The sequence below is a fragment of the Neodiprion lecontei genome, chromosome 5 (genome assembly GCF_021901455.1).
Source record: "Neodiprion lecontei isolate iyNeoLeco1 chromosome 5, iyNeoLeco1.1, whole genome shotgun sequence".
Taxonomy (NCBI): Eukaryota; Metazoa; Arthropoda; class Insecta; order Hymenoptera; family Diprionidae; genus Neodiprion; species Neodiprion lecontei.
Genome location: NC_060264.1, coordinates 35,355,700 through 35,380,581, shown reverse-complemented (window position 1 = coordinate 35,380,581; position 24,882 = coordinate 35,355,700). Strand labels below are relative to the sequence as shown.

The window sequence follows — 24,882 nt, the reverse complement described above, 5'->3', positions numbered from 1 at the left end:
AAATTTGAATGTTTCAAGAGAACGCATCGTACATGTTGGCACACAATTATGTGCAGATGAAAATTTTGTTCGCATTCATTTATTCACCGTACACGAATTTCGCAGTTCCGAATATGACGGATAGTGGCAGCACTGCGTGGAAAAATACAAGAAGCGAGGAATCCTCTTTTCCTTCAGCAGATAACTAACATAGGGACCGGGTATCCGTTCAACTGCTGGTTGGATAATTCCTACAGAAACGTCAAACCATTTAACTGCAAGTCGCGTATACTTTATTATACCTATATTACATAACACGTATTATGTCTGAATGAGAAAATGGGTCACCTCCGTTCACATTTATTTATATTCATGAGTCTCATCATCCGAGGCGAATTCCTCCATCGATAAACAACTGCCCTAATTTATTTCGCCTGATAGTGGCTGTGTCATCCAGGAGCTAAATTTATATCTGTCAATTGAATTTCGATTGTCGAACTAACCATCACAGTAACAAACAAGATATTCCAGAACAAGATTCATTATCACTATCTATCATTGATGGATTCGTGGGGCTTAAAGGTCGATAAATGACTTGGCTTGAAATCACCCCAATATTTGACACACGACCGCCAGACAGACGCCCACGTCACTTCGAGCATGACCGGTATTGGTACCTTTATATAAGTATATGCATATACATATCGTGTGTATGTATATATACGTATATAAATATATCAGTTCGCCGGTGAGCCATGTTCGCAGAGAAGTATGTACCCTGGCGTTAATACGCGGGTCATTAGAATTGGGTAAATAAACACACCGCTTACCTGCTCGTTGAATCTGACGCCCGTTCATTGACACCGTCTTTGTTTCGATAAGCCCAACATCCACTGTTACGAAAAAACGGGGCGGTCAACTTGCCAACAATCGCACGTCACCAACTCCCACAGATTCCACTGTTATGCTGGCCTGATTCACTCGTATCGCAACGGGCATTGTACCACCGTTTTTCCTGCTCGCTCTCGTTCGTACTGAACACTATCAGACGCATGGCACAGGCATGGCAACTGCAATCGCAGCTCAGGAAGATCCCGCGCAATGCGTTACGTCAGTCGCGATCGCCGCGTAGATTGGTCGGCTCCAGCGGAACCTGCCAATTAGATTTAGGATTTGTTACACGCGCGGGAAACTTATTAGATCTTGGATGGCACGAATCATTCGCAAATATTACAGCCGCGTTCCCTCGCGTCTATTAATGGTCACAGTAAAAAGATCTCGAGCTCTGATTTTCAAACATAGAAGAGAGAAGATTATGCACGGCTCGCACTCAAGCAAATTTTCTGTCGACACTTCCAGCTTTACGGTTGTCCATTTTGTTCCGGGTTACAACAATCCGCCGCGAAACACAAAGTGCGACTGTGATCGGAGGTAAACTGATTGCTTTTTTATACAATCAATTTGCGATGCCGCCTGTCGGTAAATGTTGCAATCCTCTCGACGCTCGACCACGGAGAATAAGCCTCGAACGAATCCTGAGAGCGTTTTTCCTGTCCCCGATTTCGAAGCGTCCTCTGTCACGAAACAGATGTTTGGGCTTAATTTTTGATGACGAAAACGTGTTGATAATGTATCCACAAACGTCGTGTCGTGTATCAGTGGTGTTGTCCACTGGAAAAATCTATTTCGAGTCAGAGGGTACTACTAAGTCGTTGCATGAAAAACGCGAACGCAAGCAAACTTTCTGAAGCTCCTTTCTGGCTTGATGTTTTATAGGGATTCTAGGTGAAGTGAATTTCATTTCCATACCATCGGAAAAAAAAGAATATCGCTATTAGACCATCTTCACCATGGAGGAGCCTTACTATGCCTGTCTTTACGAACCCGCGACGTCAACGTTTAGGGTGGGTTTGTGGTTCATGTGCATGCTGAGGCGGTGGCAGCACCAGCAGCACGCCTGCGTCGTGTGCAAAGAATTGAAGGGATTTGTTTTGAGCGGGTTTAAAAAATTAATGTAAATAGTGATGTGAGTTGAGAAATGCGAAGTAGATCGGAAAAGATTAACATGTCGCCGATATTATCGGCAGCGGTTAATTAAAGCTCTGATTGTCATGAATTATTTGAACAACATTGCGGGGGGTGGGATGATCGGTGATCCTGGTCTCCAACTCAACAATGTCGAGATTCTTTACACGAGAGTTCAAAGGGTTTACATCAAACCTCAGCACAAAGAAGAACGCCAAAGAGACCTTCGTGTCAATGTCGAAATTCATGCTGGAATCAGCCCTGTTTGTCGCAAGGTATGTGACCGAGATATGCTTCGTTTTAACCTCGTTGCAACATCCACACAACTGTTACTCGCGCTTCTTCCGCGTCTCATACCAATCCTTAAGAGCCTAGGGCAGCGAATGTAGAATCTATTTAGGCATTTTTTTTGTCTCTTGAATCAACTGAACGTCAACTTTCTAATCACCTTGCTTTTATACTTCTTTACCCATGAATTTCTCATCTTTTAAGTTACTGTTGATTCAATTGTCATGCGCTGCGTTTTCACGATAATTAACAAGTTGCAGTTGATTCTCAACTAAGGTTCTACAGTCGCTGTTAAGGATGTCAAAATAGTTGCATTTATGTTTTAATTATTCCGTTTTGAAATTTTTATTTCTTGACTTCCTCCTTTAATATTTTCTGTATTTTTGCTTATTTCACGAACAGAGTTTGTGCGTTCTTCTTTCCGATGACGACGATCCTTGTTTTCTTTATTCGCTGTTCGTAAATGACGATGACTTCAAAGTGCTCAAGGCACAGCAGGGTCTGCTTGTAGACTTTGATAATTTTGCAACACAGCTGATATGCCTTTTGGAGCAATGCCAAATACCTCTTTCCGGTGTTGCAAAAAATCCCCCAAAGTTTCTTCTTCTGCTGGCAGAAGAGGCAGGTGACTGGACTTTTAAGCTCGTTGAAACGAACAACTTCAAGCATCTGTGTCATCTCAGCTTGAACATCGCCCCGTCCAGTGACACGGACATAAAGGTCCATATGGCCATGAAGATAAAACAGCTCAAGGAAAACTGCCTTCGAAAAGACAAAGATATTGGCAGTATGGAAACCAGGCTGAATGACCTGACCAAGAAACTGGAGGTTCAAACCAAGGAACTGGAACAAATTAAGCAAAAATATCAGGCTGACATGAACCAAATGCAGATCCATACCTCGCAACAAATCAGTGCTGAAAAAGACAAGTAAATATTACAAGAAAAAAATTCCCCTATGTTACCTGCATAGGTGATTAATACAGATAAATTTTGTTTGCAGACTCGCACAAGCCACCTCAGAGTTTCAGCGTCTTAGAGAAAATGAGAAGTCTGAGCTAGAACAGAGGCATGGGGAAACACTGAAGCAGCTGCATACAGAGCTTGCTGAGCTGAGGACACGCAATCTTGCATTAAACGAGAAGCTTTCGCTTGCAGAAGCAAGTAACAAGGAGCAGGTAAATCAGCTCCAGACTGTTGGTAAAGAGCTGAGCATAGCTCAGAGAGACTTGGCACTTATGAGAAAACAGAACTCGAAGCTTGACGTTGATTACCATGAAAGGGACAAAATGGTGAACAACCTCAAGACGAAAGTTGCAGTACTTGAACAGGAGATAAAGGATAAATGTATCCTACTTACTAAACACACGGAAATGATAAAAACAGGTAAGGAGCAGAAGCAGCACCTAGAAGATTTGATAGCTGAGAAAGATGGTCAGCTTCAAAGAAAACAGAACTCTTTGAAAAGTCTAACCGACGAGCTGGTCAAAGCTAATGAAATATTAACCAAGCTGCAGAACGAGCTAGCCTCCATTAAGTCAAAGCTCAAGCTCAGAACAAGCATTGCTTTAGAACAGGAACGTCTGCTGGATACTAAGCAAAAAGAAGTTGGACAACTCGATAGCAAAATGGAAGCCTGCTCTAAAGAAGCTAGGGAAGCCAAGGCTGTTGCCGAAGGTCTGAAAGAACAGCTTAAAGCTTTGCAATCACAGTTGGAAGAAAAAGATAAAATAATAAAAAATAATGACAATGGTAGGTTAGCAAAGATATTCAAGAAAACATTCATAAAAAAGATTGAATTATAATTTCTCTTCATCAGATTTTGTCGTAGTTGTAATAGTAAACCGGAAATCTAAAAATCATCCTTTGCTTTCAGTTATTAGCTGGCTGAACCGACGACTAACCGATAACCAATCGTCTGGACAGACCTCAACAATTGGGCAACCCATAATGGTGCCGCCTTCTGTGCAGTTGACTTTGCCAAGGACGAGCAAGAGCTTCCCGACAAGATTCGAGGCTCGGTCAGCTAATTCCAATGGGCCCCAGGCTAGCGTTCCTCTGACTGGCCACCTCTTGAGAAACCCAATAGTTCAAAATCCGAATATAAATCAAACCGCACGCACAACAGCGAGGAATATGGGTGTAGGGGTTACGGATACAACAAGTAGCTTGGCTGCATTCAACAAAACTGGGCAAATAACATGCACCAGTACGCCGTTGGACCGAGGAAATATATTGAGCAAAGCTTTGCCCAGTGCTGGAGTTGCTACCACGACGGCGTCATTGCCTACGATTGCGGAGAACAATAATCCTCCCCTTTCCGTTGGGAATACAAGATCTAAGAGTGCAATGGGAGTGATGCAGGGTGGCCTAAGACGAGCAGTTTTGGACAAACCACTTCTACCATCTGCTTATTTCCCAAAATCTTCGCACTAGCTAGAACTAGAAAGAGAATATGAGGAGATGTGAAAACTTTTCAATGGTACCTATAACTTTATTATTATTTTTAAGCTAGGATTATCCTTTTGTTCAAAACATTGGGGCATACCGGAAATTATTGAACATTTGCAGCGGCCATTTTTTATAATTATTTATTATGAAGAGAGAACTCTTCACCCTTGTCATTCGTAATATTGCAACATGATTTATTTTGCAACGTTTGATTTCGTAAGGCGCAATTTCTTAACAGGTAGACCTTTTTCGGTTCATATTCGGTACATTTCCGCGTATACCACACTGTGTCGACGTGTATAAGTGTAGTTATTCCATTAACATAAAGATAGTATTCCTCCACAAAGTGAAATAGAAGACGCTTAGCTGTTAAGTGATAAGACTTGTAGATAGTTTTATTTAGTACAATATTAGATATTACACTTTTAGAATTTCGGGACTCCAAATGTTAGACAATTAAGATGAGACGGCCATTTTTATACCAACTGACGTACAGATGATGTTAGCTTTTTCCTTGAGAATGATTAGTGCTTAATAAAAAATTTAATGATCAATATTTTCTTACGTGTAGATTCAAGTTTGAAAAGTATTATTTCATTCGGGAAAGTGACAAATATAATAATATTTATGATGATGAAAACAAAAATAATTCTGCGCAATGATCCGATTGTTGATCTATTATTCAAAAGCTTTAAATTTTATCAAACTTAAGGGATCAAAGTTACAAACTAAACGTACTTACTGTTAGTTCAAATAAGAGGGAATAAATCTAAACTGTGCTCTCTAAAGAACGTGGGTATTTATTTTGCTCGACAAAGCAGTCACCAAAGAATTAATGAACTACATCATTTCACGTGTATCTTCCATTGAATCGAGAAAAGAAAACTAAAAAAAAAGTGCTCGTTGGATTTTACTGCCTTTGGTGTCTCGACTTCGTCTGCATTATCTTATAACAATATGTTAGATCGTTCGTGTAAGTTGATGATTATTTTGTATTATGTACGTTTTATGACATTAAGGATGGTGTAAATGTTAAAAGTAATGAAGGTGACGACTCTCTTTTTTACTTTGGCTATTCAACAAAACAATGAATTTATTTCACTGTACAAATAGAGCAGCAGTATTAAACTAAATAAATACAAATGATACTTATACGATTAGTAAATTCTATAACATAGCATATTTTCACAAATTTATATATTTTACTACTTTTGTACATACAAATCAAATAAACAAAAATCTTTATTATACATATATGTATAATATATACGTATAAAATTTTTTTTCGTCTTTGCCAGCTTCAAAATATGAATTTGCAATAAAACTATTATTGCTTGTTTGAATTATCAATTCAGTGCAAAGCTTGGATATTATTTTATTGAATAATTGTCATTTACAAAATAAAATAATGCGCTTTTATTAATATATTATATAAATTCTGATAATGGACAATAAATAAGTAAATTAATACGACGGATAATTGTTCAGTTTTAATAATAAGAATAATTCTCTTTCAACAAGGTACGACATTATCACATAAGAATATAAAATTTATAAAATTCCAAACATCCTGAAACGCCCATTTGCTTGATTCTTTTTTCTTACACAATCGTCAGTACATAAAACAAACAGCTAGTTTTTAAAATGAAATTAACTTGACGCCATTATCCCAGGTGTTTCAGACACAGTCTGCATGTCTGTGCTGCCCAAGTCTAGCAGTGGAAGGTCCATGCGTTTCCGTCTACGCTCACACTTTGGGCAAGGATGACTCGCGTTCATGCAGTCAATGTGAAAGACAGCATTGCAAGCAGCGCACTGAAATAATAATTCCAGTAAAATTTCGAACTCAAAAAGATTGGAAGACATATCTGCGAAATCTTAAGTGTAATTTCTTACTCTGTAAGTTGAGCTCATGTCGAATGGGTAAATTACTTTAGGATTGTCACAGACTTCGCATATAAATCCTTTCTGGCTGCAGAGCCAACAATTGGTTACATGATTCCTGGCGAATTCGACGACTTTCTGAAGTTGTTGAGCCATTATGCCATTTGGTATGTCTGCCAGGTCAGAAACAGAGTACTGGTGAACATGTTCGTACAAGTAATCTCTCGGTGCAACCTTTTTTTGGAGAGATTCTATGACAGGCTCGCGACACGTGAAGAGGTAGGCACGGAGCAGATTCAATTGAATTCTCAGGGACTGCAGCTGGGCGATGTCGTCGACTACCATGTATATCCTAGGATTGATCACCTTGAGGTCAAGTAGGGCAGGACAGTCATTCAAGTATCGAGCAGCCTTTTGGGAAACCGGATAACGTTTGAGATCCCAGTTATGAATAACACGCGATGGAATTAGGAACTCTTCTTCTGCCATGCAGTTGGTGCAATAATACTCCCCTGTGAATCCGCAAACCCATGCCTTAGAAAAGGACATGCCTATAGGATGGTCACAGCTCATGCAACTGTAATTCTGAGTGTCCAGTCCCTTTTCACGGCTCAATTTCCCCAGCTGCTGATTAAACGACTGCAAATCAGCCTCCTGCAAATAATAGCTATGAAGATAACTACGTTAACCCTATGATGCAACAGTGACATCACTTTTCTGCAGGCAGTTTCTGTTCCCTACTGTAATTATTCCAACCGATGGCAGTTTAGGGTTTCTCAATGATCAGTTGAAAATTAAATGAAATTTGGAAGTAAAAATAGAAACGTTTGTCCACAGTCCTTTAAAGCATTTTAACATGACAAAAAAAAAAAAAAAACGTCGGACATAAACGACTCAATATTCCACAAGGTGTTCCTGATTTTTCAGTGTCCCATTCTATATAGAACATTCTATGCCAAGTCAACCAATGTCAGGCCCGCACCATTTTAGATTTTGAATAAAATTTTTGATGTAATTGCCCTAACTCCAAAAGAATATCTCGAACATTGTGAGATTTTTATGAATAAATCTGTTTCACATATAATTTTATAAAATCATTTTCTCTTTGGCCGTAATTCAAAAATCTGAAAATTTTTTCAAAAATATTGTGTCGGAAGTCAAGATTTTCAAGCCTAGATCCAAAGTGGGCTGGTTTTTTATTCTACTCTTTCTTGAACTTCTAAAAGCTAAAGAATTTTTAATCAATTAGAAGCGGTCAGTATTTTATGGGTTGCTGCTGAAACATATATACATATATATATGTAAACCAGGATTTTTTAATATGTTTTCAAATTTTTGAATTACAATCTAAACATGTTGATGTGAAAAATTGTAAGTAAAACAGATTTACTTTAAAAGAATCTGAAAAAATTCAGAGTACGCTCTTGGATTTGGGAGAATTGCATAAAAAATTTTAACAGTCAAAAATGGTAAGGGTCTGATGACAGTCGAGTTGGCATGGAATGCTCTATATACACAGTAGCATTCTGATTGTAAGATAAGTACAGAACTATGTTTTACCTTTGCCTCTTCCAATGACTTTGGCTTCACACCTGAATTATCCTGTTGCGATACTCTACTCAGGCAATTATTGGGAAACTCACTAGAGTCTGCAGTAGCTGCGTAGCATGCCCCTTTATTATAGCTTCGTATCAAAGCATCATAGGGCCGAGCATCAGCGGGAGTGTGAGGAGCGTCAACGTCGGAGCTTCCTGATATTGCAGAAGTAGTTAGCGAAGACTCAAAGTCCTCAATAGAAGTAGACCACCCTAATCGACCGATTAAAGAATTGCCGCCTGTCGCAGCAGCGTCATTTGCTAGTTCGGGTTCTACAGCTGCCTCCTCTTCCCGTAGGTCCTCTCTGCTTCCATTTTCACGCTCAGTATCAATACCGGAATCTAGTGTTATCCCATTTTCAATTTTTCTCCGTACCACTACTTCTTGTTCTTCTTCTTGTTCTTTTTCTTGTTCTTCTTCTTCACTAGCTTTTTCGCTTGTCTCCTTTGTCTGAACCGTGGTATTCGAAGTCTCAACACCAGACCTAAAACGTTTTTCTTTTCCCAGTTTAATCTTCCGCATCTCATCTTTGCTCGTGATACTAAACTTGTTCAGCGAATCAAGACTCCCTATAGAGCTTACCGATTCAATTTCGTCAAAATTGTCGGTTAGGGTACGTTCGCTGTTGATAGTCTTGGCTATGTCAACTGCCGAAGAAACTGGACAAGACTTCAATGTGGGGGACCAAATGGCAGCCATGTGCAATGGCGTATTTGACCAGATGTTCAATAAGCTGGTATTGCAGGCAAGATGAAAAGGGATGTGATCGATACTTTCGATCAGTCTCTGAGCTACATGTGCCAGGTCAGGATCCCTCAAAAAGGCAGAACGGTTATAGTATGGTTTCAGAACGGAATTGTCTCTGCGTATCGACGCAAAGTAGCTGGACAAGAGTCCATCATTCAATGCCAAGCGGATCCATGCTCTACAGTAACCAACCTCAGTTGTAATTTGCGTAAGTCCTTGAATTTGATCAATAATTTGTCTGTGCGATAAAACAAGCAGTGGCCCCCAGAAGCTCGGCTGTGGCATAGCGTCAAAGTCTGGACCACTCAAGGCCTCTGTCACACGATTCAGAAGAGTGTCTTTTAGCCCGTGCAAGAACAATGCTTCTATAATGAAGCACAGCATATTTGCCTCCTCGCAATTTTCCACTTGAGGCTTTTCCTGCCCCTCGACAAAGCCTTGCATTTCTATGACGCTCGCATTCAGTTGCTGTTGCAAAGACTCTTTTATAAATATGTCTCTTTTGATCCCCGCCAACATCCCAGTTCTGAGCAGCGAAATCATTTTTACAAAGTTCAATTTTGGTTGTACTTATTTTTAGTTGTACGCTGCTCTTCTCATTTCCATCATTAGTTTTCATAATTTTTCAATCACCTCAAGTGATTGCATTGCAGCAATTAGATATCGTTGGAATTGGGGTTGGAAATAATATGTGATGGTTTAAAGAAACTTTGTTTATATAGGTGGGAATTACCGATTTGTACTACATGTGGCTTGTTATATTTTTTACCTCTATGCTCGGATTGTTTTCTGGGTTTTAATACCTGGTCATAGTCCAGTTCATTGGAACTACGTCAAAGTAAAGTTATGTCAGTATGCGTGAACGCCTTACAAATTCTACGTCGATCTCTTATTTTCATTACATTTTTCGTTATTTAATGCTAATATGTCTATTTACACACAAACTACAATCGACTGTTATAGCAGTATACTTGAACTATGATCGAATGGTGGACTAGTTAACTTTAAATGATGTTTGCCATCGACACACACACTCTCGGCCATTTTTCACTGCTAAAACTATGTCTAAGGATCTAGGCTCAAAAATTGGTGTTGTATTTGAGCCATGCAATTTTAGCACCGAAGCTCGAGCCGCGGTTTCGCATTCGATTGGTCGCTTCCCACAAACCACGTGATAGATTCGATCATAAGACTGATTCACATAGCGCCTAAGCAAAATTCTACGCTTGATAACACTTCGGTGCAGCCCCCTGACACACGCTGCTAAAAGTGGTTCGCAAAATGTCCCTCGATTTGCCGCCAATTTCCACTACTAGTGGCGCTAGTAGTTGTCTGACAAGCTTGCGCGCGGTCAGCGAGCACTCAGCGAGGGCAGCGAGCGTGTCAGAAGTCTACTAGCGCCACGTAGAGGAACTAAAAAACGGGGACAAAACGCGTACAATTTTTTAGTATACGAGCAGTGGTGAGTGTCAGGGGGCTGCTTCGGTGATACCAGTCACGGATAATATATTAAAACAATGTAGGGAATGGTAAGGATGAATCTGCCAGTTTATAGACAACTCATGCTACTTGTGGCGCCACGATAAGCAGCATGGGTTGCCTATAAACAGGCGGATGTGGATGCACAATTAAGCCTGAAAATATGCAACTATACACACACGTGAGCTACTTTTTGGTTTGGCGCAGCTGAGACGTCACATTGAAATAGTAGTTTTCGATACAAGTGCGTGAAGTGAGTTTTTACGTAGCGAGTACAATTACGAACGCGTATCGAACGTTATTTCTCATATCAGCGCGCGTAAAGTAAGCTTTTTTTTTTATCGTGATTTCCGTGCGTCACATGATACTTTTTGGCATAACGTGCATGAAGTGAGGTGTTTTCGATACACCGTTTCGAAATACTAGCGTTATGCACGACATACCAAAAAGGAGCACTCTACACACAGAAATCACGACTAAAAAAAAGCTTACTTCGCGTATGCTGTTATAAAAATGATATTTTACATCTGCAATTTTGACATGATCGTGTGATCTCGGCGATATGCCTGGGATTTCATTCGAATTACAGAGAACGTCAGTAATGCTTATTCGTTTATTCACGCCGATAAACTTAGCATCGGGTCAAGTAATTCAATAAAGTAATTATACTATGGCTTGGTTCACATGGTGCAGGTTTGATACAGGGTGTACCAATACTGTGTTTATATAGATTAGAAATTAGAAAATTTCTGCCCACATCCTTTAAATGAATTTGATTGATACCGAACCGAGTTGATTTGCATTTATCTTTTCCTTTGATGCTCTGAGAGTATCCATTACGGACAATCTCAACACAACGTCATTCACGCTATAAACGATTCGTTTCCCTCTTTCATAATCGTGCGTGGGACGGAGTAGTTTAAAAGTGAAGAATATAGTGATGAAGTGAGCATGTCAAAAATAAATTCCATGACACCGTAATTAAGGATCTAAATTAAATAATACGGTGATTAAAGAATTGATATTCAAGGCAAGTAAATCCCATTAATTGAAGCAAGATATATTCAACAACGTACTAAGAATATCAACATCATGCAACCCAATATAAATACACGCAAATGTAGAAACAGTATAGCGTGTTGAATGTGCAGGTGTTATATTTACAATTTCTTAATACGTCAGCATAATTTATAGGGGAATTATGATAGCTAAAAATGAATTCAACGAATAATAACGTCCAATTTACTCCAACGTCCGTTCTTGTAACGTAATTTTTAACATAGTAATAATTTCGAGTGCATGCAAAATCCAGATGATTAAACATTAATAATATAACGTCATACGTGGTATGATCGTGTAAGCGCAAGCATTACACAATATGGAGGAAGAAGGAATTACACTACCCGTTAACCAATGGCTGATAAAACAAGGATGTATGTATAGGTACATGTACCGGGTGTTTTTTCTATGACTATATTTAGACGTATGCACTTGGCGCATTTCAAGCCTCGAAGAGTTGCACCTTGTGTGAATGACCGAAAGCGTGGTGACTCCGGTGCACACTCTCCCTCTTCCTCGTCCCCCTTCAGCTCCCTCGCCTGCTCCCTGACTTCGCCGCGGCTATGTTAGAACCACCTCGTAGTGGGGTCAGAACGGGATGCGGGGAGACACGAGACACCGAGTAACCGGACGAGTGCGACGAAGACGACGGATCGGACACGAGGACGACGGAGCCTACAGTGTACTCAGGGCCGTAGCTGCCGGTCTTTAACGCAGGCGTCACCTGAACCTTCGACAGCGCCTACGTTACAACAAAGGGATCAGAAAGAAGAGGAAGAAACACTTGGGAACTTCTTGACGATAAAAGGGCTGTATCGTTTCGCGACGAAATATTTCAGTAATATTTAATAACCGACTCGGCATTTTAGATGGTATACATAGGATTTTTTTTTGATAGTTACACGGCTTTGATTCAATAAGAATTGAAGCGAATGGTTTCAATTCGAGATTCAATTGAACGGAATAGATTATCTTGTTTTCGTTCATTGGGGTATCAACATTTGATACCCTTGTGAATGTAAACACCAAGCAAACATAGTAATTCGCGTGCTTACTCCGAAGTATCGTTATTCCGGTAAATATGTGTTTCACCCGACCAATTGAGTCGACGGTGAAGAAAGTTAGATATCCGTCGATTTAAATATTATACACCAGTAAGATTTTGAGTAGCGACGTGTACAGTTGACGCGCATCGTTGGTGTTATACCCTACTGACTTTGAAAGTTTCGCACTGTAGGTTGTATTCCGTGTGTACATATATTGTGCATGAGCAGAGAAATGAAATACCGCACAATTGCACACAAGCAAACAGGAATTTGACATCAATTGCAACTGGTATGAAATATTTTGTGGGTGAAATTGTTTGTACGGATAAAAGCCTGAATCAATTAAGAGTGATGTTATTCGACGTTTGATGATTTATATTCGCGTGCGTAATTCGCGTAAGGTTCGAAAAGCTCGAGGCTGGGTACGGAGAGGAATCGCAGCGGCCCTGCGATCAAGGAAGACACGAGACGGTCGCGAAGCGGAGGGTAGGGAGGCCGCCGCCGTCGTGCGCGGACTTTATAGAAAATAGGAGGCGGCAGAAGGCAGTGTAGGTTCGAGGACCGAGCATGCAGTGTTGGCGGTGAGAGTGCGTGGCGTGCGAGGCTAGATGTGTTTAACTAAACTACCGTAGCTTCGGTAACCTGCAGGCTCCGCGACATCGGGAAGACGGACGACTCGGGTAGGCGCGTTCGGCTTCCACCCTTATCGACCGACCACCAGGGACTCGAACCCTCCCGTGGACTTGCATTTGTTTATAAATTACCGCAAGTACTCGACTCGGCAAATAGTGCGGACAGAGCGGCGGAGTCTCGATGTCGAATCTTACATCATGCCTGCTGCAGTGATGATGGGGAATCGGAATGCAACGAAGCCGGCGAGCTGGGACATGCTGCACAACCTTCGCCCAGGCTCGGACTCTCTCCCTGCATTCGCTACCGCGATCAATCCCTCGCCACTCCGCAAATAACACTACGCGTATACCCGTAAGATCCGCAAGGAGATAAATACGCGTGTCTATCCCTTACCTGTGCCTAAAATTCATTTCTACGATACACGCGTAGGTGTGCACCTGAATACCCGAATACGCGTCACGTGCATACAACATATATCGTAGAATAGACAGCATATTTCGCGGGGGAGAAATCGAGCAGGAATCATGTCCGCGGGTACGTCGGCGGTCAATCACGGAGCATTTCGCTCCGTCGTTGACGATTTCCGGCGTGCCGAGCTGCAGCCGACAGGTGCGATGCATCGGCCGGGGAACAACAAACACTCGGGAGCTTCGTGGGCGAGCAGCGGCGAGATGAGACTCAGGCACGGATCGTCGGAGGCGGGTTACTCAGGCCAGGCTCTCGGGCTCTTCGCCTCGGTCTCATCGCCCGCCGGTCTGACGATCGTCGCCCCGGAAACGAGGCTCGGTGAAGTCAACGGCATGATCAAGGCCAACAGCAGCTCCTCCGTTACGACCGAAAACTCATGTTCCTCCTCGGCGCCGACCTCCGAGGATATCGGCAACCATCTTCACTCGACGACGACGAGGACAAGAACCAGGTCCGCCACGACGCCTTCCAGCAGGGCTGGGAGCAACGGCAACACCCTGAGCAACGCCGACTTCTCGACGGGCTCGGTCCTTCTTTCGCCTCGTCCAACGCCCTACGCCTCGCCGCCCCTATCCTTATCGACCGTCGACGGCGCGCCCTCGGCTAACACCTCGCGGAATGCGGTGGCGGGGCCGACGCGCCCCAACTCGACACCGCGGAAGCCAAGCCTCTCGAATTCCGTCGGTCCCGGAAGCCCGGGGAGCCCGGGAAGCCTTCCGGTCAACGAGGGGCCGTCGACTTCGTCGTGGAACAACTCGGGCGATCAGGAATCCGAGTACGTCGTCGACCCTGTTAACGGGAACACCTATTACAAGGGGCAGTTTCTAGGCAAGGTACGTCTGATGGTGACGGTGTGTGTGGGTACAGTCTGATTGTTAATTGGCGTCAGTGCCGAGTGCAGGAACCGATCGAGTTCGCTTTTCTATTATCGCACCCGACACGGAGCAGCGGCCGCAGATGAGAGAAATGGAATGAGCGAGAAAAAGTGAGAGGGATCGTTCGATATAATTTACCAGCGACAATTGCAATTGTATACTTGCACTTCCAACAGCGGCACGTGACATTGCATTCATTGCCTGGCGTATGCGCAGCTATAAATTATCCAGAGAACTATTATAGCAGTAGTTTCAAACTAATGAGGCTGAAGTTAGTAAATCATAATAAGGCAAAATGTATTCATATTTCGAAAACTTAATTACTTCAAAGTCACCACAAACTTGCAAAATAGTAATCCCCGCCCCCCAATGTTTCGTTACGTTAACGTTACTAACTGTAGTCTCATAAACTAGTACCATTTTATAAGGTTAAAAACTTCAACCTAGTGCAAACTACTAGTTCCTCACATTTCTTGCCTTTCAATTGTCTTGAGACTTCGGGATTTCATATGAAAAATGTTCAAAATTATATTCTAAAGCGTCTGGATTGCATTAAAATTTGTCATCAAAGAAAGCTTGAAAATGAGTAGATCGATTTTGGTTTTGCTCGGTACCGTTAAAGTTGAAACAAAGAAACATACGCAACGAAGAAAACGCATAATGGTTTTCTACAATGCGTACAATAATTACTACGCAAAATCTGCACATTCGTTCGCTTTATATATATACCAATATCTATATACATGTATGCGTTTGATGAGAAAGTGTCTCGTATGGAAACTTTTGCAACATAGACATAGAAAAATTGGTTGTGACAGAAATATCATATGCTTATTAATCATGTGATTCATTGAATTCCTCGATGAATAAAGTACGCGAGAGTCATAATTGTGTATATTATATTACATTTCTGAAATGTTCTCCTATGCGACAAAACTAGTGCCGAATGTGAGAAATTCTGATCAATTCGTTGTACACGTGCAGGAGGGTCACTGCACTTTGATATACTGTAGGTACAACTCCGAAACTTCTTCCAATTCTAAGGGGACTTAAGCTTAACGTCGACACGTGAAATGTTAATACACATGGGTACGGACGGACAGAACGCGTGAATTTGACTTTCCCTGGGGAGATGGAGGATAAACTGGAAACCGGTTATAATAATTGGAGACACAGTACTAGATGCACTAAACTTATGAACACGTCAGACACGCATGAATGTACAGGTACTTGATACTATAATGACGATAAAGCCGGCCGTCTGAGCTAAATGCCTTCTAGAGACGAAATAGTCGGAGGGGCGCAAAAAGAAATTCATTTTTCTCCATAGATTGCGCAAAATGTTTAAATGTGAAAAAAGGACGCGTGCTCAACGAAAAGAAATTGCACTTCCCTGTTTCTAACAAAGAGCCGCACAGCTCAGCCGGGATTTTAGTTCGTTCATCTTCTGTTCGTTAATATGCTTTCTGTATTTGTATTTTCACATTTATCATACACTCAATACTGTTTCTACACGATTTTCGTACTTCCCTACGTGTTCTGAGCCGTCAGCAAACCAGAATTAAAAAATTGCCACCTCGGAACTGCAATACAGGTTGGTATACCTGTATTGTGAAAGTATCCTGAAAAGGTATTCGAATCGAACGAACGTTTGCTTCTGTTACTCAGCCGCTTGCATCCTGGTGTGACGAGAAATCCCATCACTCAATCGCGTTACGTTGAGTCATAAAATTTCGAGGACATCACCCAACCTTAACTTGGCATCAGTCGGTCATCAGTACTGCGATATCTAACAGCAAATAACCGGTTGAATGGGAAACGCTCGCAATCAGTTTAGATGGGTCAGAATCTGGCAATTCAAGATTACAGAATTAACGAATTTGAATTTACCGTCGCTGAATCTTTACGAGGCTGACGTTAGTAACGTTATCGTACGGAAACATTGGGAAAAAACCACTATTTTCTTATTTTACAATGATTTTGAAGGAACTAAGATTGCAAAGTATGAGTATGTTTTCTTTTAGTACGGCTTGCTGAATTTTAAACAGTTCCATAAATCGTTACGATAACGTTACTAACTTCGACATGACGAATCTTTGTAACGTGTAGGCACTGGAATGGATAGTGTTTGAGTTTCTGAGCGTGTCACCTGTTAAATTTGACCGTTGCTTATTGTTAGAGTAACACGTTGCTCAATGATACTCTAGCGCATTTTATGCTGATTATTTCGCAGAAATAGCTGAAAGTATGAGTGTTTCAACCACCTGCGATTCGCTGTCGCCGTCGTATGTTCAGAGGCCAAAGCCCATGAATCACTGACGACTGTGAGAGAGAGTTTACGAACAGTAGGTTGGGGATCTTTGTTCGGCATAAGATTTTCCACTTCGAGCCGCTGCAACCTGCTGCCCTTTTTGGGACGAACGGTTATTCTTCATCCGGACGTTCCTACCTGGCTGTATTCTTTATCTTGTACACAAGCAGAAACGTCTTACCCTCGGAAACTTGATATAGCATGGCGTCGTTCGAAAAAGAAACTATAGCTATCACGGATTGTGAAAAGTGATTTTAATGAGAAAAAACAAATAGCTGTACAAGTCACATAATAATTCATTGAAACAACGGTCGAATTTTCTTACAGGTTGAACTGCTAATTTTTAAAGTTGTTTCCATCCTAGAGCTGTCGAGGCTCACAGCCAGCTACGGCTGAGACAACCTTGAGATATCAGGGCCAGAAGTTACGTCGTCGGTCGACAGAAACGGTCCAGTTTATAACGACACGTTTATCTTTACGACCTGATTGTCGGGGGTTGATACAAAGTTTGTATTATTTGCGTATTTACATTGTTTCCTGAGCCCTCCAGTGTCAGTTGCGCGTCTCGGCCAGAAGAGTAGATGTAATCATAAGTGCTTCGTCGGCTAGCTTTAATCAAGTAGTTTGACACATCAAACACAGGATTGCTTAGAGTGGTTACGGTGTTTTATGTCTTATGCGGAGAGAATGGAATTCGCATGCGATTCGATTTGTCACCCTTCGTCACTGGAATACTTAAACCGGTTGAAATTATGTACGACAAAAACTATGAATTCTGTACGATAATGCGACAAGCCATCATTGCAGATATGCAGCAGTATAGATCGCGCTGCATTAGCTGAATATACCAGCCCAGAGTAATGGACAAAGAAACATTCAGAATTCGCTATGGGTCAGGAGAAGAAAGAAAAATATTCAAAGCCATGAACAGGTATTATATACACTGCTCCAGGTAACTACAAAAAGCTGGAATTGTATTTCGTTTGACACTTGCTATACGTGGAAAGGGTACGAGAAGAGAAGGATCGTTCATGTATGTTTCCTGATAACTGACCGACAATCTTCCGGTACCTTAATCACTGAAACCCGATTATACTCTGACTTGTAACGAGTACAAAAAAGAAGATGATTCCTCGCCAATCACCGAAACCAAATTTTCCTATTCCCGGGGGCACAAAGTGGCTTCCTTCTGCGGATGTATGGCTATGGTGTATTTTGTTACCGCTTTTATGTTCTTCCCTTTTCCTCTTTCCGTATACCAACTTCCTAAATAACCTGTACATCCATTGCGGTCAATGTCGGGGTGGAATTTTATAGTATTAGGAAATATTATGTGAAAGGAAACGGATGAATAAAAATTTAAAATGAATATAACATCGTAAGTTATATCGGTCGTCCGGTGTCACATGTTATTTTCAACAATTGGCTTGAATTCCTACGCCCACGCGATTAATATCTTCTGCAGACTAAACTCTTTGCGATTATGGCTTATTAGTCGCATGATAAAGCAGCTGTTGAAACGTAGATGAGGGATATACTGACATAAATCGGTTTTGAACGCTTAGCACCGTGCGTACCTAGCAGGTATGTATGTGCCTATGGTATTTATGATCAAAAACCTCGTAAGATTTACGTAGTGTGAGACACACATCCATCGTTACGCGTCACGTTTCAAAATTAGCGATGCGTTTAACGGAACGTCTGTAAGCTACCAGCGCGCTCGCTGCTTACACGCAGAGCATTCGGATACACGTCGAGAAGTTTTCTTATAAAGCAGTGAGAATTTTGGAGCTGCAGTAAAGTTTACTCTGTAGCCCGAACAGCAACACCAGACCCCGGCCGAAGGTGAATAGATGCTGGGGCCGAAAATTTGAAAATCCACCTACCTGCTCCAAATGGATGTCATTCTCTATTTTCTTTTGGAACGAGATTTTTAGATTTGGAACAATCTCTAAACAATTCGAAATGAACGCCGTGCAGTAATTCCTCAAAATCCCAAACTAAAAAAACAGGGTCATTTTCTTCATTTTTTATCACGTGCACGCCTCGATGAAACAGTATATCATGTAACAAAGAGGCAAACTCGGTCTTTTCAGGCCGAGCCTAAGTTTGCAATATGAGTCGAAGGTGTGCCGCAGACGAATATTGCAAATACGCGAGGCGAAAAGACCGTTTCCTCCTTATTACACACGATTCTTCATATGACAAGAGTATGATGCGCGTTTTTTCACGAAGCACGAAATTGAGGTTAGGGTCGCATAGTGTCAGATTTGTTCGCGACAGCGCATGTACGCAGTACCGAAAAGTCCACTTTTAGCACTTAGGACTTTTCTGTACTCTGCGTATGCGCACGGCATTCTAAGACTCATTGTATCGTCATAGAAACGGTTACTTTGTGTATGGAAAACACGCATGCAAAAACGCGTAAAACATGCTCGCGTTATATAAAGACATTTGTACACCTACATCAATTCGTATTCGCCTGCGGATACGCTAAGTATAAAATCTCGCTGCATCGCCGTCGCCTAGAGTATGTGTAATATGTACATACATACATACGTATAGGTAGCAGCTTTAGTGCGCAGTAACCGGGCCTGGTCGTTGACGATCTGCACAAATAATACTTGAGGGTAGACTTGGCTGTAGTAAATATAAATAAAAGTAGAGAACGCGGGATTGTAGTGTGAGACTAGCCGACGAATTTTCGTAACGTTTCAGAATATTTTCGCTGATTTGGCAAACCGCCCATATATTCGAATACCGCTGCTACCCTTTGCTATGTGAAAATACGCGATGTTTATTCAGAAGTCTCGGGCTATTATACGTACATAGATGTACACGCACTTAAACCACTTCACGTTTTACTTCTATTCAAAGACCTCAAATTTCACCGAGGGTACCGGATTTTTAAGAATATTTCGAACACGATTGGACCATTGGTGTGTCGTAAAATAATTGATCGAACCAGAATTATTTTCAGGATACGCATTCAGCTGTTATCTCTGGTTGAAAAGTCCGACGTAAATCTTGATGTAAACAGTCGAAACGTGCAATAACATGAAAACAGGTTTTGGATTGTGAGATAATATTAGTTTTTGTAAATTGTTCAAGTTTTGTTCTCGGTTTTGCAGGGAGGCTTCGGGAGAGTTTATCTGCTTACCGATGCAGCGAGCGGTAACCAGTATGCGTGCAAAATCATACCGAAGAATCGAATGCAGAAGATACACCTGCAAAAGGTATGAATTGAAGAGCTGTGATAAAAAACTCGTTGACAAGTCAAACGCGTCAAAATGTTAGTATGTGACATTTTTTTCAGATCGCGAGGGAGATAATGATTCACAAGAAATTAACCCACGTAAACGTCGTCCAAATGTACCACTACTTTGAAGACAATCTGAACGCGTACATGTTGCTCGAAGCTTGTCCCAGGAAGGTATAAAGCACCCGTGTATTAATCACAAACAAACGTTTTCACATTGTGCTTAAACATACTGTTTTTATATTCACGCACAGAGCTTGATGCACGTACTGAAGTACCGAGGTCGAGTTACCGAACCGGAGGCGCGATACTACATGAAGCAGATGGTCGATGGAGTGATGTACATACACTCGCAGAAGGTTGTGCACCGTGATCTAAAACCAGGGAACATGTTTTTGTCGGAGCACATGATCGTTAAAATTGGAGACTTTGGCCTCGCCACGAGCCCAGACGGTCAACGAAGACGCGTGTAAGGAATTCGAGTCACAAATTCCTGCTCATACTGCATTATTGGAAAATATCCTCATGACGTTAGAGTCTCGTTGTCGGCGCCATTTTATCACCTCATAACCCAAGTTTTGAATTTTAATGGAGGCAAATTGTAATTCTTGGGGTTTCAAATTACTCATGTCACATAGATTAATAAAACGTAATCAATAATATACCTGTTCTACCATTCGCATGCGAAAAAACACGGACAACGGTCAGCTGTCAGCCTGGTTGCATTAGTCTGATATTTTTCAACTAGATAACGCATTGCAAAGTGACAATCCCAATAATAAGTTCTTCCAGAATGTTTTCAGTTTATTGTCACATGTTTCAGAACAATATGCGGAACGCCAAATTATATTGCACCGGAAGTGCTGTACAAGCAAGCCTACAGCTACGAGGCAGACGTCTGGGCGCTCGGATGCATTCTATACGCTCTTCTGGTCGGTCAGCCGCCTTTCGAATCGTCACAGCTAAAGGAGACCTACGCGAGGATTTGCAACAACCAGTACAAGGAGGTCGATGACTCGATAGCCACACAGAACGGCCAGGACCTAATACACTGGCTGCTCCAACCGAGCCCGAAGCTAAGACCATCGCTTGACCGGGTCAAGGAGCACGATTACCTCACCAAGGAATACGTCCCGGTCGCCCTGCCGCACACTTGTTGCTACCAAATGCCGCCACCCCACGTGATCATCCCGCCGACGGCGTCACAGGTCAGCCACGCCGAGGGTCTAACGCACTCGGTGTCAGCGATGACCATCCAAAAGTCCTCGGTCAAGGATGTGAAGGTCAATTGGCTGGCGAAGAAGCTCCCGAAACTCCCGAGGTTCAAGCACAGGCTCAGCGCCATACTTTGTCCGAGCAACAAGAAAGGGGACATTGTGATGCAGAGCACCCAGATGCACAAGGCGATGGAGATCTGCCTCGCGGAAATCGCCTGCGCCTGCACAGCAAAAAATCCACCGACCGTCGACGACGTTATGCCCCTCTTCGTCACCAAGTGGATTGATTACTCGAACAAGTACGGCCTCGGTTTTCAACTATCCGACAAGTCCGTTGGCGTCCTCTTCAACGACAGTACCAAGATGAGCTACACCCACGACAGAAGGTAAGTTTCAACGGCTGTTTAGAGCGTCGCCGAACTTTCTTTCTTCATTATTCTCTTTCTGGTTCGATCTTCATGTCCTCAGGAGAGTTGAGTACATGACTACAGACGACGAGATTACCCGGTACAATAGAGAAAAGGACGTTTCTGTACCCCTGCAGAAAAAACTCGCCTTACTGCGTTACTTCACTCGGTATATGGATGACTATCTCACTGAAGGTAAGTGGGCAGACTTTTTATCGTCATCAGTGCGTCGGATTTCCACGTCGTCCTTTATAGCGATGGCCACTAGCCATAAGTTAAAAATAACCGATGCATCGATTAATCGAGACCAAAAAAAAATGATCGAACACGGCTCGATTGAATCGGTAAAAAATTATCGATCAATCGATTATTTCGTATTTTCTTGAAATGGTGTATATTAAACCAAAATTTCGTACATTTCAATATAGCGGAACAGTTTTTTGATAATTTATAATATTATTCGAAATATTTTTACATTTCAGGTGGAAATATTAATTTATCTTTCGTTTATTACACCAAATAGGTACTTAGTAAAACAATGATAATAATTGATACTTTAGACACATAAATTGATACTGTACTGCATCGTTCGTGGGAGTAAAAACCAAGAACCGATTGTGGGGAAACAATAATCGATTTAATCGAAAATCGATTAAATATGGTCATTTTTAAACCTTTATACAGGTGGTGAGGTTAGAGAACCATGCGAGTCGAGGCAAACGAGGGCTACTTGTGTGCCGCGGATGAAGCGTTGGTTACGCACGGACAAAGCCATAGTGATGGAGCTTACAATCCCCTTGTTGCAAGTCAACTTCTTCCGTGATCACACGAAAATGGTAGTGTCCCAGGAGTCTCAGGGAAAGGGATATCTCGTAACTTACATCGACGCTAGCAGGCAGGCAACGTCGTATTGGCTCAAGGATCTCTGCGAATTCGGATGCACGGCTGATCTATACGAGCGTTTGCACTACGTGTGCAAAGTATCACGTGAGTTTGCGGAAATGGATCAAAACATGACTCCCTGATTTCTGGTGTCGCGAACGGCTAGTTGATTACCGGAAGGAGCTACGAACCTCTTTGTATTGAGCCTAATCGTTATTCCTCGACATGTTATATGTATATTTCGAATTCGTATTTCGGTTTTGTTTTCGTTTTCATCATTTGCACGGGGTAATTGTTACATTTATAATGATAAAACAAAAAATCTGTGGTATTATACGTATAGTCTTGTTCCAATTCAGATAAATATATTTTTCAATATATCTCTGCAGTGCAATTTATTTCCACACGGCACACATTGTCCTTGTTTTTTGTCAATGGAGTATCTCTGAACGATCTCAGAATGTGTGCAGAATGAGAAAATTTTAATCAAATCTTCCAAAGAAATTGCAGTGTGCTCTGCAATATTTCGAACTACATTGTTTCGCGAAAGTGATGATTTTCAGATTATTTGATATTATTACTGATACATACCATGTGTGCTGTATGGGCGAATACAATATTTATAGACAAAAAAAACTTGCAATGCCTTAACGAACATCGATCGCTTAGCGATACTTATATTTTACTAGGTCAAAAAAATATTTAACAAAGAAAATTGATAATAATCGCTGTGTTTATTTTTTTTCGATTAATTTTGTCTGAACCAAACATACATAGGGGATGAAAGAATTTGATCGTCCTGATTTAGTGGAGAAAAATTTTTTTTCGAACGTTATTCTCGTTATTTTCGTATGAGAGATTCCCGTGTACCTATAATAATATGAAGATATAAATAAGTGAGTGCGTGCGTGCGCTATCACTGCCATGATCACGCTGCAGTGGCGTCTTATAGTCGCTGCTGCTTCCAGGCTGTTACTTACATTTATTATTAACTATTATTAATTGTGAATTATTATATGTTTATGATACATCCGACATTGTATGATTGTGCATTGTAGGAATCATAATTACCATTGTTAAAGACATGGGAGAGAAATTCGCGAGACGTGAGTGGTCAGCTACGAACTATAAGCCATGTCTAGTCCACCCGTTTATACTGCTGAGGTATTTAATATGAGTGCCATTCAAAAATTGATATAGTTTTTTTAATAATCGCAGAAAAAAATGATTCGTTATTACCTTTAGAGATTTTGGACAATTATAATTTTCAATTCAGAGTGTAATGATAACACCTTGTGAAATCTTCCAAATTCTAAATCCAATCGATTAATTTCATCTTGTTGTTGTCTTCTCTCAAATTCGATACCATAATCATTAATTCATTACTTATGTGATTATATCTTCCGATTTTTTTTAGTAATGGTTTAGAATCCAACGAGTAGGTTGATGTAGAAAATTTACTTGTTAGACCTATTTATCGTCAGATTGTATCTGACTAGTCGATGAATAGGTATACATACCTACAATATAGCATATTATTATTACTACACCTAATTAATATTATTATTATACATACAAATATTATTATATATTTAAACACATAGAAAAAAAATTGTCAGCGAATAATATTGTTCTACACAGTAAGCGTTATCAGTGACTATAAAACCCAACGATTAGGGTAATAAAGAACCATATAATTATGATTAATTTTTACTATGATTTTCTATTGAATACGTTGTGATTTTACCTATCACCAGTTTGTTAAAATCGCTGAAAGATACTTAAAAAAAAAAAAGAAAAAATCATTGAGTTAGTGAATCTCAACTTTGGTGTTTCATTTTATTCCAATCTCGTTATAATATAGGTTTGTTACAGAACAATATCAATATATAGACATAACAGATAATTCATTTGTTACACACACTTTGCATACGTTTTTTTCGTCGTTTTATTATTATTATTTTACAATTTTCGTCACTACAGATATGAAAATTACACATGAATAAGGTTAGTAAATATATCTAGAGATATATGCTGTCGCGTGACATAGCTGTTTATGAAAATCCATGTTATCTCAAAATTATGATGTTTATTCAGTGACCGTATCGTCGTTATACGTACTGATGCATATTCATAAATGTAGTTTATATAACTTAACAAGCACTAGTGTTTACTATTCGTAAGTATTTGCGGCCTCTTATCGCCATAAATGGACACGTAGTACATGATACACATTTCATGCATCCCGGGTTGTAAAAAGTGGCGAGACTATCGCAA

General features: G+C 41.0%; 4 protein-coding genes across 4 annotated transcripts in view; 2 read left to right on the top strand and 2 right to left on the bottom strand.

Annotated features, from left to right (window-relative positions):
* Positions 1-1,401, bottom strand: part of LOC107217247 (inositol-pentakisphosphate 2-kinase) — a 43,303-nt gene extending 41,902 nt beyond the window's left edge. Inside the window, exon 1 of the mRNA XM_015654681.2 lies at positions 810-1,401. The gene's annotated coding sequence lies outside the window, so the exon portion shown is untranslated. The remainder of the gene's footprint in view (positions 1-809) is intronic.
* A 499-nt stretch (positions 1,402-1,900) lies between these two features.
* On the top strand, positions 1,901-5,992 carry LOC107217237 (spindle assembly abnormal protein 6 homolog). The gene is made up of 4 exons (XM_015654656.2): positions 1,901-2,279; positions 2,695-3,221; positions 3,295-4,043; positions 4,168-5,992. Exons 1-4 carry the CDS (start codon positions 2,091-2,093, stop codon positions 4,725-4,727), a joined length of 2,025 nt encoding a protein of 674 aa, XP_015510142.1. The 5' UTR covers positions 1,901-2,090; the 3' UTR covers positions 4,728-5,992.
* Positions 5,993-6,134: 142 nt separating this feature from the next.
* Positions 6,135-10,216, bottom strand: LOC107217292. The gene is made up of 3 exons (XM_015654776.2): positions 8,187-10,216; positions 6,639-7,280; positions 6,135-6,557 (listed from the first exon to the last, which is right to left on the bottom strand). Exons 1-3 carry the CDS (start codon positions 9,510-9,512, stop codon positions 6,393-6,395), a joined length of 2,133 nt encoding a protein of 710 aa, XP_015510262.2. The 5' UTR covers positions 9,513-10,216; the 3' UTR covers positions 6,135-6,392.
* A 2,239-nt stretch (positions 10,217-12,455) lies between these two features.
* On the top strand, positions 12,456-24,848 carry LOC107217271 (serine/threonine-protein kinase PLK1). The gene is made up of 7 exons (XM_015654725.2): positions 12,456-14,487; positions 19,972-20,076; positions 20,157-20,273; positions 20,354-20,568; positions 20,923-21,702; positions 21,785-21,918; positions 22,408-24,848. Exons 1-7 carry the CDS (start codon positions 13,711-13,713, stop codon positions 22,746-22,748), a joined length of 2,469 nt encoding a protein of 822 aa, XP_015510211.2. The 5' UTR covers positions 12,456-13,710; the 3' UTR covers positions 22,749-24,848.
* Positions 24,849-24,882: the final 34 nt, after the last annotated feature.

What these genes read in the sequence shown, in the direction of transcription:
- LOC107217237 (XM_015654656.2), top strand. Translation starts at nt 2,091, where the DNA reads ATGAATTATTTGAACAACATTGCGGGGGGTGGGATGATCGGTGATCCT. An exon ending in TCAGCCCTGTTTGTCGCAAG is followed by an intron (nt 2,280 to 2,694) that starts GTATGTGACCGA and finishes TTTCACGAACAG; the next exon opens with AGTTTGTGCGTTCTTCTTTC. An exon ending in ATCAGTGCTGAAAAAGACAA is followed by an intron (nt 3,222 to 3,294) that starts GTAAATATTACA and finishes TTTTGTTTGCAG; the next exon opens with ACTCGCACAAGCCACCTCAG.
- LOC107217292 (XM_015654776.2), bottom strand. Translation starts at nt 9,512, where the DNA reads ATGATTTCGCTGCTCAGAACTGGGATGTTGGCGGGGATCAAAAGAGAC. An exon ending in AGTCATTGGAAGAGGCAAAG is followed by an intron (nt 7,281 to 8,186) that starts GTAAAACATAGT and finishes TATTATTTGCAG; the next exon opens with GAGGCTGATTTGCAGTCGTT. An exon ending in ACATGAGCTCAACTTACAGA is followed by an intron (nt 6,558 to 6,638) that starts GTAAGAAATTAC and finishes TTATTATTTCAG; the next exon opens with TGCGCTGCTTGCAATGCTGT.
- LOC107217271 (XM_015654725.2), top strand. Translation starts at nt 13,711, where the DNA reads ATGTCCGCGGGTACGTCGGCGGTCAATCACGGAGCATTTCGCTCCGTC. An exon ending in GACGGTCAACGAAGACGCGT is followed by an intron (nt 20,569 to 20,922) that starts GTAAGGAATTCG and finishes CACATGTTTCAG; the next exon opens with AACAATATGCGGAACGCCAA. An exon ending in AGCTACACCCACGACAGAAG is followed by an intron (nt 21,703 to 21,784) that starts GTAAGTTTCAAC and finishes TCATGTCCTCAG; the next exon opens with GAGAGTTGAGTACATGACTA.